Source organism: Ursus arctos, unplaced genomic scaffold (genome assembly GCF_023065955.2).
Source record: "Ursus arctos isolate Adak ecotype North America unplaced genomic scaffold, UrsArc2.0 scaffold_4, whole genome shotgun sequence".
Taxonomy (NCBI): Eukaryota; Metazoa; Chordata; class Mammalia; order Carnivora; family Ursidae; genus Ursus; species Ursus arctos.
Window position 1 is genome coordinate 29,196,038 of NW_026623056.1, and position 19,444 is coordinate 29,215,481.

General features: G+C 44.2%; 1 protein-coding gene across 9 annotated transcripts in view; it reads right to left on the bottom strand.

The window, feature by feature from the left end:
• Positions 1 to 19,444, bottom strand: part of KALRN (kalirin RhoGEF kinase) — a 642,459-nt gene that overhangs the window by 384,658 nt on the left and 238,357 nt on the right. For all 9 annotated transcript variants that reach the window (XM_057306496.1, XM_048214817.2, XM_044382637.3 and 6 more), the window contains exon 6: positions 8,324 to 8,446. In XM_057306496.1, the coding sequence (XP_057162479.1) occupies positions 8,324 to 8,446 (123 nt within the window). The remainder of the gene's footprint in view (positions 1 to 8,323; positions 8,447 to 19,444) is intronic.

Genomic DNA, 19,444 nt, shown 5'->3' on the forward strand with positions numbered 1-19,444 from the left:
CCTCCTTATTTATCATTTCTGGATCTTTTCATTTGCTCTTGTGGATTCAAGTTACCATATGAAGTAATTTCCTTATTCCAATACAGCTTTGTTCCCACTCACTTCTTGTGGTTTACTGGCACATTTATTTCTGTATGTTACAGGCCCAATAGTACATTATACACATTTATACAATTAATTTTTAAATCAACTAAGAGAAAAAGAAAAAATATGCATTTATGTTGTCTTTTATAGTTACATGATTACCTTTACCAGTACTCTCTGTCTTTTTTGTGTGGATTCAAATTACTATTTAGTGTCTTCTTTTATAATTTCTCATAAAATGTATCTGCTGACAACAACTTTTCTCAGTATTTGTTTAGCTGAGGATATCTTTATTTCACCTTCATTTATGAAGGCTAGCTTTGCTGGATATAGGATTCTTGGTCGACAGTGTTTTCCTTTGAGCACTTTGAATATATTACCTCACTTCCTTCTGGTCTCCATTGTTTCTGATGAGAAATCAGCTACTAATCTTATTGGAATTCCCTGTGACAAGTCAGTTTCTTATGCTGCTTTCAAAATTTTCTCCTTGTTTTTGCTTTCAGTACTTTTATAGAGGGGGGAGGGGCAAGGGTAAAGGGTAAAGGGGGGGAGAGAGAGAGAGAGAGAGAGAGAGAGAGAGAGAGAGAGAGAGAAAGAAAGAGAAAATCTTAAGTTCCATGCCCAGTGTGGAGCCCCACATTGATCTCAAGACACTGAGACCATGACCTGGGCTGAAATCAAGAGTTCAATGCTTAACCAACTGAGCCACCCAGGTTCCCCTGGTTTCAATATTTTTACTATGATATGTCTGTTTGTAGGTCTCTTTGCAGTTATCCTACTTAGAGCTTCCTAAGCTTCCTGGCTGTGTAATATTTTTTAATGAATTTGGGAAGATTTCAGCCATTATTTCTTTTAATATTTTTTCTATCTATTCTCTCTCTCCTCTCCTTCTAGTACTTCCATTATGCATATGTTAGTATACTTACTGTTATACCATATTTTTCTGAGGTCCTGATTTCTTTCATTCTTTTTCTCACTATTCTTCAGATTGTAAAATTTATATTGATCTATTTTCAAGGTTGCTAATTCTTTCTTCTGCCAGTTCAAATCTACTGTTGAGCTTTTCTAGTGAATTTTTCATTTCAGTAATTGTATTTTTCAACCCCCAAATTTCCTTTTGGTTCATTTTTATAATTTCCATCTCTATACTGATATTCTCTGTTTAAGGAGACATTACCATCAAACCTTCCTTTATTTCTTCAATCATTGTTTCCATTAGTTTCACTTTTTAATTTAAGGTCAATTAGCCAACTTATAGTACATCATTAGTTTCAGAAGTAGTGTTCAATAATTTATCAGTTTCATTTAAAAAAACATTTATAATGTCTACTCTGAAATTTTTGTTAAACCTGACATCTGGTCATTCTCACAGGCAGCTTCTGTTGCTCGCCCTTTCCAGTACATGCATTTTCTCTGTTTCTTGTGGGTTTTTCCCCCTTTTTCCTGGTCATATTTTTCTGTTTCTTTGCATGTCTTATAATTTTTTTTTGAAACTGGACATTTTAGATAATACAGCACTCTGGGTCCTAATCTCCCACTTCTGGGGCTTGTTATTGTTATTTGCTTATTTGTTTTGTGACTGGCTGGACTATTTTATTGAAGACTATTTCTACCTCAGCTCCCCACAGTGGGTGACCTCTGATTTTGTTCTGCAGGTGGTACTGCCTTGGGTATTCCCATGGTCACCCTAGGATGAGAGTGGTCTTGGTAGTGCTGTCTTCAATTTTCTCTTTCTCTGACCACTTGTAGCTATTAAATAATAGCAATAGCAATCCACTAATTGCCAGGTGATTATTCTATTATTTTTGACAATGTCCTGGGGCATAAATGCTCTACAGACCTATCCAACCAAATTTAGTCTCTTTTGAAGGGAGAGTCTGTGAGGTCTGTGTTTGAGATTTGTTCTGTCCCCAGAAGGTCTCTTTTCCCAGTTCTCTCTAGCACAACAGCCTGCCTTCTCTTTGTCCTGTATCTCTCACGACTCTAACAATCTTCTCCCAATTACTTTTCACCCGCATCACCTTAAGGGTATGTTTGAGACGGCTGTTGGCTTAAACTTCTCCACTCTCTGTTGCAAATGAGGTCAGTTGGGAGAAGACCTGGAGCTCTCTGTTTTAGTTTGCTTCTACCCCCAGGAAAAATCTCTGAGCCATGGCTCTGGGGCTGGAGTTAGGGACAATGGTGTACTTCCTGAGTGGCACCCCCCCCCACTTCAGCAGCTGAACACTCAGTGAATGGGATGAGTAGCCTCAGGCCTCAGTTTGCCTCTCCCAGCATGGAACCTTTGCCTTAGCTGGGGCAAGGGATACTGGGGCCCTAGGATTCTCAGCAGTGTTGCACCTATGGTAGAGCCTCTGTTCCATGACTAGGAGGTAGGCAGCAGAAGGAGTTCCCCCTGCTTGGCCACACTCACCCAGAACTTAGCTTCAGCAACAGGTAGCTTGGGACAGGATAAGAAATGTCCTGTGATGACAGTCCTTCAACTGGGAGCTGGGGGCCCTGTGTTCTTGGTTGCACCAGTTTGGAAGGCAATTTCATCTTACTGAACTGAGAAGGGAGAGGGACAGAGTGGGTCTTGTTCAAATACCATAGACTCAATGTTCTTATTGAGTTTTAGTAGATTTTCTTGAATAAACATTTCTTCATTTGCTGAATGCACTTAGGAACATTTCCAGAGACTTTAAATAGTTGTTGTAAAATAATTTTCATCAAAAAATAATAAAATTAAATAAAATTAAATAAAATTAAATTAAATTAAATAATTTTTAGCAGTTTCACTGGGGAGTGGGTCTGTGGAGTTCCTCATGCTATCATGCTGGAAGTGGACTGTCTTTCAGAACTTTGATGTTTTATTTTAGGGAGTGACTCTTTCATACTTACAGATTCCACAGAATAACAGTTCTCTAACTTCAATGTGCATATAAATCACCCGGGGGAACTTGTTAAAAATGAAGATTCCTAGGGCCTCATCCTCCAGAAATTATGATTGTCTATGACTAGGGTGGGAGCCAAAAGAAATATTCATTTTTAGCAAGCTCACCACATGATTCTCCTTTATTTAAGATTAATTTATTTGAGAGAGAGAGAGAGAGAGCTTGTGCAATTTGGGGGAGGGGCAGAGGGAGAGGGAGAGAGAATCCTCAAGCAAATTTCTCACTGAGCACAAAGCCCCACGTGGGGCTCAATCACAGGACCCTGAGATCATGACCTGAGCCAAAATCAAGAGTTGGATTCCCAGCCAACTGAGCCACCCAGGGACCCTCACTATGCAATTCTTCAAAAAAAGTTATATTATAAAAACGAACGCACACCAGATAAAATAGATCTCTTTTTCTTCCTTCTCCTCCTCCCTTCCTCCTCCTCCCCCTCCTCTTCCTCCTTCTCCTCCTCCTCCTCCTCCTTCTTTTTCTCTTTTTCTTCTTTACACAGGTTCTATGTCTACTAAGGGGGTTTGCAGCTATGGCAGGATAAAACACTAGCTATTTAAACGTCACAATAGTGTGTACGTGTGAGTGTGTGTGTGTGTGTGTGTGTGTGTGTGTTTACAGAGAAATCTAGAAACATTGTCATTATAAAAAGTGATCCCTGTTTGGGGTTGGGAAAGTGCTACAGAATCATGGTTTAGGGATGACAAGCATCAAAGATGACAGATGACCCCAGAGCAAGGCTTCTCAAATTGGGATCAGGAGACCTGACTCAAGATCTTTATTTCTCTTGCACCAGATTTGACTTTTCCTTGGTGCTACCATTTGTAATTTTCCTTCAAAACAAAAAGAAAGATCACCATAGGCTTTGCTGCAATTGGTCTGATTTACACACAAACAAATGGCAATACATGCCTCTGGTGAACAAATTAATGGGATTAAAGCAGCTATCAAACATGCAAGAGCAGAAAGGGTTCCTACCACCCAGTTGCACCTGGTTATCACTAATGTGAATCCTCACAGTCATAATAATAGAAAATGAACATCATTTCATATTTTAAAACTCTAGAGAGAAGCCATTAGCAATTTATTTCCCAAAGAACTGGCTAATTAAAATTGTAAATAAGGCTGCATTACATTTGGATTTACTCCTGTGAGTGCCTTTTTCATGAAGAAATAGAACATGGGTGGCTACATGACTGTTTTATTGCATATTACAGCTCAACCCTACTTCCATCTGTCCACATTCCCATCAGGGAAGGCCACATTCAGAGGAAAGAGAATTTGTGAGAAAGGATTCCACAACAACAGGCAGAATTAAGCAAGAGAAGGGCCTCAGAGAGCTCAAGAAACGTGGCTTTCTGAGGCACTGCAAGAAGCCTGAGAATATTTTCCTACTAGGTTTAGTAGGTAGGATATTATTATTATTATCATTACCATTGTTGTTGTTATTTTGAAGATCAAAAAACTAGAATTCCCCAGTTGGAATCATAAAAAACAAAACAAACCAAAACCAAAACAAAACAAAACAAAAGCTGTTATGGCAAAAATCCAAAGATCAACCAATTTTAAACTTTTTCTTTCAGAGTTACTCATGTACCTTACTCAATAGGGTATCACTCCCACACTCTTGGTGTATTAATAATTGATGGCCTTTATTGGCACCAATTCATTGATAGAACTTAGGAATTTTCAGGCTTTTCTCCCATGATTTCATGATATGCAGTTATTTCTCAGTAGTGGTCACCTCAGCTGGAGTTGAGTCTTTAACCAGTATATAACATTAGCCACAGGAAAACAAAACTTAAAAGCCAGATAAATTATAAGTTGATTAATTTTATTTATAAAACAATATACCAGGGACTTTTTAAATTATAAGTTCTTTGATCCATCACAGAATTAATTCACAGACCATTAATTACTATCAATAAAAATAACAATAAGCTTTAAGTCAGGGTTGACTGTCAATTAAAAAATGTACCTGACTCCCCCATTTAAATTAAGTTCCTTTTATTATACTCTATCATAGCATACCTTACTCTTCCAACATAACACTTATTGGTTTGTAATTATATATTCATCTGTGAGATTTTTTATTAAACATCTGTCCCTCCACCGGAATCTCTTTTGTTCACTACCATATGCCCAATATCGAGCACAATATCTGATCCTTAATTGTTTGCAGAATGAATGCATGAAGAAACCATGAAGTTTAAGATCTTAACTGGAGAGGTTGATTGATAGGCTTTAGGATATTCTTGAATTCCCTGAAATTATCTAAAACAAAATGTGTTCATATACATATTACTCCAGGGAGAGGACCCAGAAGCTTCATTAGATTTCGAGGGAGTCTGCGACCTTCCCAAAAGGTATGGAATCACTGGCCTATTTCAGCAATAAATACCAAAAGAACTTACCTACAACCCGAAAAAAAGCACGCTAAATGTACCTTTACATGGCAGCTTTGTGGGTGTATGTATAGGTGGGCGTATAATTTCCAAGAACAGAAACAGAGATGCCTCCGTGAATTTACAGAACAATCCACATTCCCAGGTCCCCTGAAAAGCGGATCATTCTGTAGTCACTGGGCTCCAGCGGTAGCTGCTTGGATTCATCTGTTTCTTGGCAGCAACATCCATCACTCAGGCCAGAGAACAGGAGTCTGTAATTCCCTCCTTTCACCTGTTTGGGATGCTGACATCCCTCTTTGTGGGAGTTGCTTTTAATAACAAACCTGTAAACCTACTGGTTAACAAAGGCACAGAGCCATGTTTATAAGGCACTGGTGCCCAGCCATTTGATCAAACAACCCTGGGATTTCCCCTGCCTTGCCCTCCAGCCAGAGCGAAGAGCCAGCCTAATCAGTCCAAGGAGGCCTCTGTGAGCCTTCACAGTTGGCCGTGGGAGACTACGAGATGCGCTGAACATGCTAATTGGCTGTTGTATATTAAATCTCCTCTCTCTCTCCCAGCTCCACAAGATGTTTCCCTTCAGTAAATTTCCTCCCTTGTTTTTTTGTCCTGAAAATGGAGACTTCAAAAGTAAATTTGTCAGGAGAAAGGTTTTTGTTGTGCCATTAACTCTCAGTGATCCATATTAACAGAGACGAGCAGCGGTGCAGATAATTCGAAGCCAACGGCTCTATTTAGCTTTGTAGTTCATTGTTTTGAGGGGTTTGGTGGCAGACTTACCTCCCTAATTATGTTTGTCTTTGCTTCTTATTAAAATGAGTTTGTCTGCCTTAGGGCCAAGCAGTTGGGTGACGTGAAGATTCTGACACAGAATCTGTCAAATTCACCAGGGGAAGTCCACAAGGTACCCAGATAATCAAACCTGACTAGATTTTAGTTCACATTCTTAATCACCTGCCATCACTTGCTTTGCTCCTCTGCGACTAAAGTGAGCCAGGGATGAGACGTAATCATAGGAGACTAGTTGGAAGGAAACGAGTCTTCACGTGTAGATGAAGACACAAGTCTGTTGTAGGCAAAAATTGATAACAAACTCAGTGTTGATGTTTCCCTGCCTGGTCCCACAACCTTCTGTTCTGAGGCCCCAGTTATCTTTCTATGCTAATTTTCATGATGATTATCTCTACCTTCCATCCTGCTACGGTTCCCTGGGCTAGTCATCAGGGTTATTCACAGACACACCATCTTCTCCTCCCCAACACATGGTAGGACCATATATCTTCACCCAGCAAGTCTGATGAGGCCGTATGCCTGGTGTTCGCTAATGAGGTGTGAGTGAACGTGGCATGTGTCACTTCTAAGCAGAAGCTTCAGAGCCAGCATGTATGGGACAACCAGAAGCATCTAAGGCAGTGGCTGCTCGGTCTGCCTGAGGCCCAGGTGCCTGCGATGAGCAGAGCATCCACCCGCCAGTGATGGGCATGGGATAGGCCCAAGAAACAAACCCCTGCTGCTTTAAACCACTGACACATTAGGCTTCTCAGTTAACTCAGCGTATCTCTATCACTGCACATGTCAAGCTGTACCACGAGTCAGTTATTTCCCCAACTGAACAACTTAAGGACAAAATTGTTTCTTCTTCAGTACATGAAGTCTAGTACATAGTGTATTTAGAACAACCTGGTAGAAAATGAAATTCTCTTACTTTTTGGCCTCTGTGATCCTCCATGTTTCTGTTTTTCTAACACTTGCCCCCCCTCTCAGCATCACTGGCTGAAAAAAGAAGGTGTCTCTGGTGTTCAGATATATGCGGGATGGTGGAGCTAATCTTTTGAACAAGGAGCACAAGTAGGAAGAGTGAGCAGAAGAACAGAGCGAGGTAAGTTGAGGCATCATTAGGCCACAGGCATTTTGAATACAGTGGGTTCAAAGCGTAGACAAGATTTTGAAAGAAAGTCTTGAGGGAACCACATGGAAAAAACAGTATCCCAAAGTGTTCGGTTTACAAGGGGTCACAGGTTTTATCTGGACAAGACTTCTACATCACCATCATCGCCATCATCGTCATACCAATATTGACTGATAACCTACTATGTACCAGGCACAACTCCAACTGACTTTACAACTGACTCATTGGATCCTCACAACAACCTCAGAAGGTAGCTATTATTTCCATTTTATGAGTGAAGAAACTGAAGACCAGAGAAGTAAATTCCCTACGGCCACAGAGCTAGCAAATATTCCTCTGTGAATTCAGCATCCGCTTGAACACTCTTCAACCTAACCCCCAGTGCATCCCATCTCCCTGAGCCATGTTCTACCTCTCCCTCTAACTGCACTCCCCTGGACGGTCCTGCCTCCTAGACCAACACAAATCAATTCTAGCCTTCTCTCTCCAAAGCAGCCTTTCCAATATCTAAAGGCAGCAATTGTACGTCCCTTAAGGCTCTCCTTCTCCAGTATAAACAGCCCTGATTCACTCAACTATTTCCAATGAAACATTTCCAATGAGCCTGGGGTCCCTCACCATCCCAGCTCAGTGACTCACATATGCTAGGGACCGAAAGATGTTGGTCAAATCAGCAGAGTAGAACCGGTGACTTTCCCTTATCAACTTATGTTGAGCAAATGTGTTCTACAACCCCAGCACCTTTTTTTTCACCAAGTAAAGCAGAGTCCAAAGGCAGAAATGGGCCATAATCTGCTACAGGCACAGCTGGCTGGCCACACGTCATGCACACATTCCCATGGAGTGCTAAAGAGTCTGCATTTCCGAGTCCCTCCCTCTTACTCAGGTCTTAAGTCTGTTTCTACCTCTCCCTCCTTCTTCTCTTCCCCCCAGCCCCCCTCCCCCCACTGTCCTGCCTCCAGAGGCAGTGCTGAGAAGAGGGCCCCCCCACTCACCATGGAGTTCATGGCAAAGTGATTGTGCTGCGTCTGGAGGTCTAGGGCATGCTGGTAGCTCACACCGATCTCTGTATGGCTCTGGAGGAATAACTCCTTGTTGTGGCTTATCCAGTCAAACATCTAGAGAGGACAAGAGGGTACAGAGTAGTCAGAAGGGTCATGGGTCCAACAGTGCAAAACTTTCAGAGCTACTGGAAGGAAAATAGTCTTCCCGCTGGTGCCCAGTGAGAAACAGTCATCATTCTCAGAGATGGGTGGCCCACAGCCCGGTTTCCCAGGAAATCCCCCACTCTTAGCATAAGGGTGCATCATCAGCATCTGTGTTACCCTATAGAGCCTAAGGGAAAAAGAGAAAATGATTAAGAGAATCAGAGAGATGGCAGAAGCAGCTGTTTTTATTATCCCTGCTTCCCCTTCGTAAAAATGTTTAGAAAGCCTCAAAAGGGTCCCATGCTTGCTTCAGGGACAGGTGCTGAGGGCACAACTTGGAGGCGTAATCTATTCCCTACTGCACTAGAAGAAAAGAGAAACCCTTGTTGGAAGCAATGGGCACCCTAACATGCCCTGTACCATATCACACCGCCCAACCATACACACTGTTGAATCTAGACTAAGCCTCCCAATTCCATAGTTTCTGCTATAACCCATCAGGAACCAGGAGGGAGGATTTTAAGGATAGGCTGAGTTCTGGCTGGCACGGTGGGCACTGAGGTATATTCCTCCCCTTAGCTTTGTACCCTGGGGTTTTGTTTGTTTGTTTGTTTGTTTGTTTAGGCTTCCACTTCTCTCCAAGGCAGCCCACACACATTAAGGGGAGCTGACCAGAATCCCAATTCCAAGGGAGGGATCACTCTAAGGGCTATCCATCCTCAGGACACCAGATCTAAGCCAATCAGTGTAGGACACTTCCCAGCCAATGGGATTGTCTCAGAAATAGGAATGCTATCTGAGTCAGTACAATAAAACACAGGGGAACGTCTGCCCGGAAGCTTCTGGGAAAACAGAACTCTACTTCTTAGATATAATTTCTCTCCCTCTGATACTGTCATTGTGATCCCAAGCCTCAAACTGTTGCAGGCATTCTGCTGGCAGCTTAAGGGTGAAGCCCATGAGCAGAGAAAGGGTGTAGCCAAAACAACGGCCAGAAACAGGCAGATCTCCGATTGAGCTCTGCCTGACCTCTGCCTTGTCTCTGGACTTCCCTAGTACCTGAGCCAAGAAATCCTCTTTATCATTCAGGTACAGTCAAGTGATATAACCAGGAAAGGTCTGAAGCCTTTGGAAAAGAGGGCTCTTCTACTTGAACTGAAGCCCCAGAGTTGGGATGGCCTCGGCTGCAGAGTAGAGCATGGAGGAGCTGAGCGCAAGTGCAGGCTAAGACGCTGCAAAGATGGCGCCAGCCTTCCTGGAGGCAGAGCCCCAGACTCATGTATTAGTCCCCTTTGAACAGCAAAGGGGCTTTACTTTTTCAGTTATGGTCAACCAACATTTGCAGGACACTTACTATGTGCCAGGCACTGTCCAAGGCAACGGAAAAGCAAAAGTGACTAACGTGGTTCTTGAGCTTAAGTGGTTTAAAGACCAGCGTGGAAAGCAGACAAGGACTCAAATGTAATGTTAGAACAACTTGGCATAGGACTTGAATAAAATCACGACTTGAAAAAAACATCTATCAAGATAAAGTCCCATATGTTCTACCAAGCTAGCACCCACCCTTAATAGGGTGGAGGAAAAGCAGAAAAGACTTCCCAGAGGAGGTGTCTATCTGAGCTGAGCCCAGCTCAGGCAGGAATTAGCCACTTGGAGATGAGAGGGATGTGAGCTCCAGGCAATGGGGAGACCAGAGAAGTAGGTCTCCCCATTGCACACGTGGGTACAGCCCGTGTGTGGAGGCCTCTGAAAGCATCCCAACCGTGCCTCTGAAGTCTGATGTGAGGAGAAGATGGGGCTGGAGAGGTAGCCGGGACAGCTGACCACGGAGTGCCCTGGAGGTAGGCTTTAGGAAACCTGGACTATATTCTGTGGGCAGCAAGTGGCGCGGAAGGTTTTAAGCCAAGCAGTGAAGTGTGATGTAAGCTTTGATCGCAGTGTGGGTTGTGGACAGGAGGGGCAGAGAGAAGAGTTAGGAGCTGTCGCAGTAATCCCGGTGAGGAAGGCAATGAGAACCTGAAAGCCTGACTCAGGGGCATGACAGGGGAGTCTACAAAGCGGGCAGGCTTGAGAGCTCCCAGGAAAGGGATGACGACAACTCACAATTGTTTGGGGAGGGAGGGCGAGGAAAGCTAAGGAAAAGCCAGGTGTCTGGCATGCACCCTGGGTTCTCGTAGGAAAGTTGCCACCACAGTTGCTACCTAAAGAGGCGGGTAAGAAGCTGGGATGGGAGGCAGGAGATAGTGAGTTCTGTTTTAGATGTGCCAAGTTTGAGAAGCTTACGAGAGTTTCAAGCAGAGGTGCACTGTGGGCAGTGAGACTGACGTGTCTGGAGGTCAGGAGAGAGACATCAAGGCTGTGACAACTTACACTTAAGTATAAACCCATCACCTTCTGAAGGCAAACATGCATGATTTGGAAGTGATTCTCACTTTTGAATTACCCACATCACTCCCAGCCACCTATCAGGATAATAAAGAAAGGATGGAAGTATCACCCTTGACTTTCGCGTATCCGTGGATGTTTCCAGCTGGGGGCTCCTGCAGAGGCCGGGGCAACACCTGCTGTGAGCATTACCCTGTATCTCCAGCTGCAGTCAGTCCCACAGGGACTCCCCCGCCCCCCAATCATTATCAAGGACAAAAAAAAAAGACAAGTGCCCCAGGAGTGTAGAAGAATCTTATTCTGTAATTTTTTATCTTTAAAATTCTGTTTCTCAACCCCATTTTAAAATAATTTCTCATCTCTTTTCTTTATTGACAAAAGAATCAATAAAGTTAATGAAAATCTGAAATGCCTGAGTCTGTGGAACTTGTGATGAAAAGCCCTCACTCCATATACTTTCTTGGATATCCCAGTGGCCGAAAAGTGACCTTCCCTGTATTTTCTGTCTCACGACTAGCTAGATATGCAGATCAGCAGTGGAGTTAGAGCTAGCCCCAGAATGATGAGATGGCCTGGTGCCAGCTCCGGGCTGGGCTACAGAGCAGGAATTGCTGGACAGGGGCCGGTTGAGCGGGAAGTAAGAGAAGAGAGCTAAAGGACAGGCAGGAGGAGGGGGCACTGGAGGAACTGCACACCTCTTTGAATGAGCTTCTCACACAATAGCAGAGCCCAGGCCATTCAGCCAGATTCTGCCTCCACCTTGGAGCATACCAGCAGCTCTCCAAGGGCCAGGGATTCTGGGAAAATCCACTGTGCTGGAGGCAGCACTCCATAGAGGTGACACATATCTCAGGAAGAAAGACAAAGACCTATGCTGGGGACCAGACGATCCCATGTAATATCAGAAACCAGAGTCTCTCCAAGGTGCCTATTTCCTAAGATAGAGTCTCAAGTCTTCTCTGGGCCTGAGCCTACTGCCTACTGGTATAAGACTTACACCCTTGCGAGCCTGGCCGTCTGCAAGGGTCACAGTCATTTCTGTTGCATTCAGTGCATCTGGCTGTGGAGAGAATGGGTGTACATACGTGCACACGTGCATATGTGTGTGCACTCATGTGCATGTGTGCACCGAGCACGATGAGGTCTAGGCTGGCTCCAGGCTTGGTTCTGTCACTAACTTCCTATGAGACTGTGGGCAAGTCTCATTTCTGGGTTTCTCCTCATTTGCAAGGGCTAAGTGGTTCCCAGAAAGGAGGTAAGCTCCTGGTTTAGATTCAAGCCCAATTTGGAAACTTATGAAATATATTTTTTTCATTCAGAATAAAATAGTTTTAATGAGTCTCCTGGATCAGAAAGTATGTATATTCATTGCTGCAACTTACATTTCTAACTTCTGGAGAAAAGAATGACAGTGAGAAAACTGGCATTATTTGACAGCCAGAGAAAGGTAATTTCTAGTCTCAGCCCTGACATTTGTCTGGTGTGTTAGAGGTCAAAATGTCTGTCAGTGCAAAAAGCATGTGTCTTGGCTCTTGGCACTGATGCAGTAAAGAATTAGAGATCGGTGTCCAAAGTGAAAGCAGAAAACTGTTTTATTAAAGCAACAGTACACCCTCTAGGGGAGAGCAGGCAAGGTTCTGCGAGGTGGAACCAGCCCATAGGTGGTTTTGGGATTGGATATTTAGTGGGTTTTTCTCCCCTGGGAGGAGTGGTGATGTACAGTGGGGTGATCTCTAAGAGAGGCTGTTTCCAATCGTTTGGGGGACTTCTCTCACAGGCTGGGAGGGGAAGTTTTTGACCCTCTAAGGTTTGTACCAGAACCTTCAAGGCAAACTTGAAGCCCCATTGTTGGGCTGTAACCGCAATGCAAATGTATTATAATGAGTCTAGGGGTTACCCTGGGGCAGAGGTGGAGGAGGAGAGCATGCTCTACACCCTGGCTCTTGATCTGTCAGCCCCGAGGTCTTGGAAGCCACAAGGTCAGGATGTCGTGCCCCCAGGCTTCTAATGTGTACCCTATTTATCATCGTCCTTGCCTCCAGTTCAGGTCTAACTGTCTACTCTATTACGCCCCCCTTAAGGACTTGGGAATCTGAAATCTTTCAGGTCAAGGGATGATGGTTCCTCGGGCATTCCTTCCACTGATCAAATGTAGCTTCTACCTAACGTGTCCATTCAAACACTTCATTTCATCGCGTCCATCAGGACTATTTTGGGAAACAGACAGAGAAATGAAGCCCAGGGTCTAGAATTCTATTCAGTCCACTCAATGCACATTCACTGAGCGCCTGTTGAGTCAGGCTCTTGGGACACTGCCCTGCTTCCTGCACACAGCTGTAGGACCCCTTCTGCCTGGGCTCCCCTGGGCAGTTACCCCCCAGAAGGCAGCCACCAGGGCCTGTGAGGCTCCAGATGAGGTAACGTGCTATCCTTCACACAGGGGACATTCATTATTCATTCTGCTCCTCTCCCCTCACCCCTGCCCCACCAGGGCCTGGGGACAGCTGATTCAAACAGCTCCACTACTCTCGATAAAAACACTTCTGGAGTGAAATGAATGCATGAGTGAATTGGCCACAGGCTCTGGGGTTGCTAATCCCCACACAAGCTGGCCCTTTCTAAGCTCCCTTCCAGCCAGGTCATTTAATGATTTGATCTATTTGAATTGGGCTCTCTGGAAGACACTTGAACTAGACTGACCCAAAGAGCTAAAGAAAAAAACAAAAAAAACTAAAGAAAATATCTCCACAGTAGTTTCAAACATTTTCATCTGTCTTTTCTTTTTTTTGATAAGCTACAAATGGTAGGTTCAACAAAATGTAATATAACAACTAAATTCCTCCAAGAGGAAAGTTCATGTCTAAATAATGAAATTTTATCTCTTTGTTTAGAAACTAACATAGTTCTGTCTCATTAAGAAGATAGATGTTACACGTAAGCTACTTGGGTTTTTATTTTTTTTCTTTTTCATGTTTTGCTTTTAACTAAACTAAGTGATTTTTTTTAATGCTGGCTAAAATTCAGTGAAAATATAAAAATCTGGTTCTCAATAGATAATAAATGATAAAAAGAATCTATTTAAATGCAAATTAGGAAAATAAACAGAAACCTTTCTCCCCTTTCCTTACAAAGATAGGGATGGCTAAAAGGTTATTATTGTTCTGTTTTTAATGAAGCATAAACTATTTCATAGAGCAAAGAAATTAAATAAGGATCTTGGGCTTATTTTCCTTCATTTGCCAAATTTAGCAATGGCATCTGACTTAGAGTTTTAACTTTCAAACCACCTTGCCACCTACTGTTAGCATCTTATACTGTCTGCAATTATAGATTATATTGGTTTTAAAGCTGCTCATACTCCGCTTTGATAAGTTAAGAGGACAGAAGGCAACCAATGGATTTTCTTCGCCTAAATATGCACATTCCACTGTCACCTGTGTCTCCTTGATCCTGCTTGTACACGGGAGTGACCCAGCCATAAAATCTTCTGCCGTAAACGGTGCTGACAACACCTTGCTGGTGAACCTTGCACCATTTGGGACATGTGGTGTGTGGTCAATTCAACAACAAGCTTTTATGTATGTTACAGTACAAAGAACAGAGCCTCCAAATCTTGCGTTCTAGTACAAATTCAGTTGTATAAACTTTGACAAGGTAGCTGATTGGTCTCAGCTTCCATTTCCTTATCTGCAAAATGGGATAACAATTTACACTATTTGGACCTTAGGGTAATAGTGAGATTCAAATAGGATAATGGAGAGTTTTCAAAATCCATACAGTGAACATATTCTAATACATATTTTTCCCTAATGTTTTCATTTAGAGCACAAAACAGATGAAAGGTATGGATTTAAAATTGCAGTAAGTTCACCTTACCGCAAAATCACTGTGGGCTGATAGGAATCACACCTGCAAAATCACTGTGGGCTAATAGGAATCACACCTGCACCTCATATACAAACACATTCCCAGCCCACCCTCCCCAAGATGCATCCCCACAGCCACCACAGGGCGACGCACAGACACGGCCCAGAGACACCTGTGCATCCTCCCACCCCTCCACCTTCACGTACTCAGAGGGGCGCTGGGGGTGCCCTTGCCCACACAGGACACCCTCTCAGAGTTAGGCTTGAGGGCACCAGTGCCTTCCTGCCCTACCAGCATGGTCCGACCAGGACCTCAATCTCTCCTGCCTTGCTTCCAGACCCGCCCTTCCCCATCCTCTCTCCCTTGCCCAACTCTTTCACTATTAGACTCAGTCCCTTTGCCTCTTCACGGTTTTTCACTCAGGAGAGACTCCTATTAAAATGCATTACTCCTGCAGCCCTGGATTTAGTTTATTGTGGATACAGAAACAGCTCAGTGAGAAAGCAAGACCCTTTGTGAGCATGACCCAGGGGTGAGATACAAACTGAGATGGCAGGGTAGCCCAGGTCAAGAGAGGTGGAAAGGGAGAGGGAATGAGAAGTGCAAGGGAACTGAAGACTAATTTCTTCACCTTAGGGTCCTGCAATCACATGAACTCTAACTGATGCTGTGGAATAAATTCTCATGCAAACAGGGCAACATGCAGACCCCAGGACCCTTAAGACCCTTCAACCCTGGTTTGCAATGATCTGCTCTCCTAGGATTACAAGCTCTCCTAAAGGAAAAAAGGAGAAAAAATAAAGGTCCCCAAGCATGGACCTAGTTTCTAGGTTCCTAGAATTCCTCCCTGGAGAGAGTTCAACACCTTGCCTCATCTGTATCTGCAAGGCTCTCAGGTCATGGGCATTCAGGGCTCTGAGAGACCATCTTTACACCGGTAAGGGGCAGGCAGTTAGGACTTGTGCCCGATAGACTGTAGGTGTCGATAAATATCTACTGAGGGAGAGGAGGTGCTCTGGCTCGGCCTGATTTCCTGTAGGTCTCTGGCATGTTGGCTGGTATACTTGAATATGTTGTATAGAAGACAAGCAATTTTTATCTTTCACCATAAATCCAGCTGCTCTAGGGAAGATGTCTCAGCTGTTACCTGGGAGACCCTATCACTGAATCAGCCAGGATGCCCAACAATTTCACGACCAGGCTCTATCTCTAACCCGTAGACATGCTATCAATCCCCTAGCACATTTCTTAAACTTTCCATACTCTAAATTCCCAAATTCCCAAGTCTCAGATCTAGCATTCTAACATGTTGCTCACATCTAGAAGAGTCCCAGTTTCTCTATAAAAATCCCACTGCGAGCAAGGAGTGAACAAAAACTCTTTCCCTTTCTGCAGGACAATCTGACCTTCATTTACCATCCGCATTCTGTTTCCCTACAGGGAAAGACAGGATGTGACCACATGTAACTAAGTCATGCTGTCTACGGTAAGAACAACCACCATGACTGGTCAACTCTTTCTGGTCTGGAAGGACGATGAATGAACTTGGAATACCTGATGGGGACACCATACCGTGGGCTTCCCTGAGTTTGATAACTCCTGTAACTGGCACGTCCATTGCAGGGGTCCTGGAAGCTGTGCCAATGAAGTTGTTTCAAGAGATACTGGCTCCCGTGGGGCGTGGAGTTTTTAGGCCGGGTCAGCTTCTGCAGCTGCCCGCTGCAGCTCTTGTCTCCTTGCACCTGAGCTGGACTTTTGCCAAGACTGTCCTGTTGGTAAGCCATGGCTCCTATAGTATATAGTCCTGAGTAGATGAGTGCGAAATGTCGCCCGCAGTGGTGGTCCTGCAGTCAGAGTTGTGTGGTGGAGTCTAAGGAGGCTCCCTGTAGGTGTTGCCTCTGTATTTCAGAGCCAAACTATATGAACAACAGTACTATGCCTCTTCTTGTCTTGCTTTTCTCCATCTTCTTCTCTCATTCTCAATTTCTCTCAGCGACAGAGCAATGATAGTGGTAACAACAACAGTGATAGCCACTAACATTTGTTGAAGGCTCGCTATGTGCTAGGCACTATGCTAACTCATTTAGTCCTCTTAAAATCATAATTATCTCCCAGATATTAACCCCCAATATTATCATTTCCATTTTACAGTCTGGGCTCAGAGAGGTTAATTCGTTTTGCCAAAGCCACACAGCTGATGAGTGGCAGAGCTGAGATTCAAACTCAGGAGGCCAGGTTCCAGTGCTGATGCTCTTAACCCTGTTGCTCCACCTTCCAGTGTGCTCAGAGCTTCCCTCCGGCTCTTTCCTGTCACCACCAGACTGCTAGAAGTACATTCTGCCTCTGCTGCCTTTGTTTCCCCTCCATCCACTTCCTCCCTAACTCCTTGTAATAGGCCCTGCCTTTACTACTTCTGTAAGTCTGCACCCATGGGGAAAACCAGCCATTCCCGCCCTTCTGAGTTCCTCCTTCCGCCACTCCTTCCCTTTGGTCTCTCATCACAACCTGACGTGGATCTTCCTGAAACTCCCTTTCTCTGGCCCCTGCACCAGGTCATTTTCAGAGGCAGGCCACAGGGCTGCAGACATGCCTTGCTTCCCCTTCTGCTGTCACACACCTCCACCCCCCGCAGAATTCTCCCCAGAGTGCCAGTGCTTCCACACTCACACTCTTCCCTGACATCTCACGTCTCCGCACAACAAAAACAATAGAAACACTCTCGCTCTGAAAGCTGACCAGTTGTCCAGTCCTACACTGATCTATCCAAACTTGCCTCCCTCTCCACTCGCTGCCTCTTCACAACCTCCTTTCACGTGCCTCACACCTTTACTGCGATGGTCTCATGACTTACCCCTCAGCCCTCTGCCTTTTATTCACCAGGCTCTGCCCACCTGAAGATCCATCCAGGCTCACAGCTTCAACAACATGAGTAGTGTTCCCCATTTCATACGCCAAGCTGCACTTGAGGTACTGCACCAAGTACCTGAGTGGATGACCTCATGTATTCCTTATAATAAGGCTAACACAAAGTATGGTTACGCCATCTTAAACATGCTCAAAAGTCAGTACGAAGAGTTGAAGCAAACTGCCAAAGATCCCACAGCCTGTACGTGATGGGGATGAGTTTAGAATCCAGTGTCCATCTGAACTGAAATCCCACACAATTTCCTCTGTTCCAGGGTTCCCTCTACGCACGACTTCCCAGGTAACTGACAATACTAAGTGTGTGCCGGGCTCTGCACCACGGACCCCATAGCATCGTCTCCGTATTCAGCCCTGGGAGCTAGTGGACGCCATCAGCACCACCTTTTTGTAGTTACGGAAACAGATAAACAACTTGGCCAGAGTCACATAATGCAAACTCAAATGGCATACTGAAGACTCAAATCTAGGTCTGCACGACTCCAAAGTCCATGCTTTTAAACCACTATCAAATTGTCTCCCAAATATACACTCAAATTTCAGACTATTCCTAGCGACTCAACTCAATCTGAATATTCCCTTGTTCGTTCTACAGCATCTCCCACTACTGTGCCTTTTCTATGGAAACTTTTACCCTCTTCTGACTTCCCACATCTTCACTCCATTCCCCAGATCCCATTCATTCTTTCTTCCCTCAGATAACTCTGAAATATGCCCTTTATTTTCCACTCCTCCTGCTACTCAGCCCCCAGCCCCTCCTGCCTGTATTACTGCAATCACTTCCATACTGGTCTCCTCGGACTCCAGTTTCTCCCTTATACCAACACTATCTGCCCCCACTGGGTTCCCTGCTCCAATATACTGCTTTCACCATGTCGTTCCCCCAGGCAAAGCACACGTGCGCGTGCACACACACAGTTATCGCTGCTGTCATCTACAATGCAAACAAAATCCAGTCTTCTTGTCCTGTCATTCAAGGCACTCCCTCCCTCCTCAATGGGTCCAAATCTGCCTTTCCCTATTATTTCATACCACTGTCCTGCAGGCTTTCCAGCCATATGCTATTCACTGCCATGCAAAAACATCACCCCATGCTCATTGCCACCCCCATATTTGTGCTCACATCTTTCCCCCTATGAAATGCTCCACACCCAAATATCCAAATTATTCCCATCTTCCAAAATGCAATTAAAGTGTCATCTCCTCATAATGCCTTCTTTGACCAACTAAGCCCATACTGATTTCTTTTTCCTCCAAACTCACTGCTCCAGTGTCTACCGCAGGAGTTCACAAACCTAGCCTTCATTCAGAACTATCTGAAATGTTCTTGTAAAAAATATAGCTTCCTATGCTTTACTCTTAAGATTCTGACTTAGTGGGAGCTCTCTAGGTAATTCTGATGCACCTGCATTTTTATTTAAATGGTTCATGTGGAGACTTAATGCCTATCCACAATAGGGTAGCTGGTATCAGACTTAACCCTACCATCTATAAACTATTTGAAAGCACAGGTCAGTAACCAACATAGACCAATCATCCATGAAGGAAGAGAAGCACACGATGTAAGCCCTCTTTGGAGCAGAGAAATAGGACCTGAGCAGAGAGCAACAGTCTTGATGGGTATAAAAAACAACAACAACAGAGTTTAGCGTTCAGGACTGGTAAGGTGGTTAGAATTTCAGCGATAGGATATTAGGGAAGAGGGAGCTAAGAGAGGGAAACCTAAAAATCTTCATTAAAATTTCCTTCAGGCCTTTGGCAAAATCCTAAGCTGTGTACATGCAAGGAGACTCC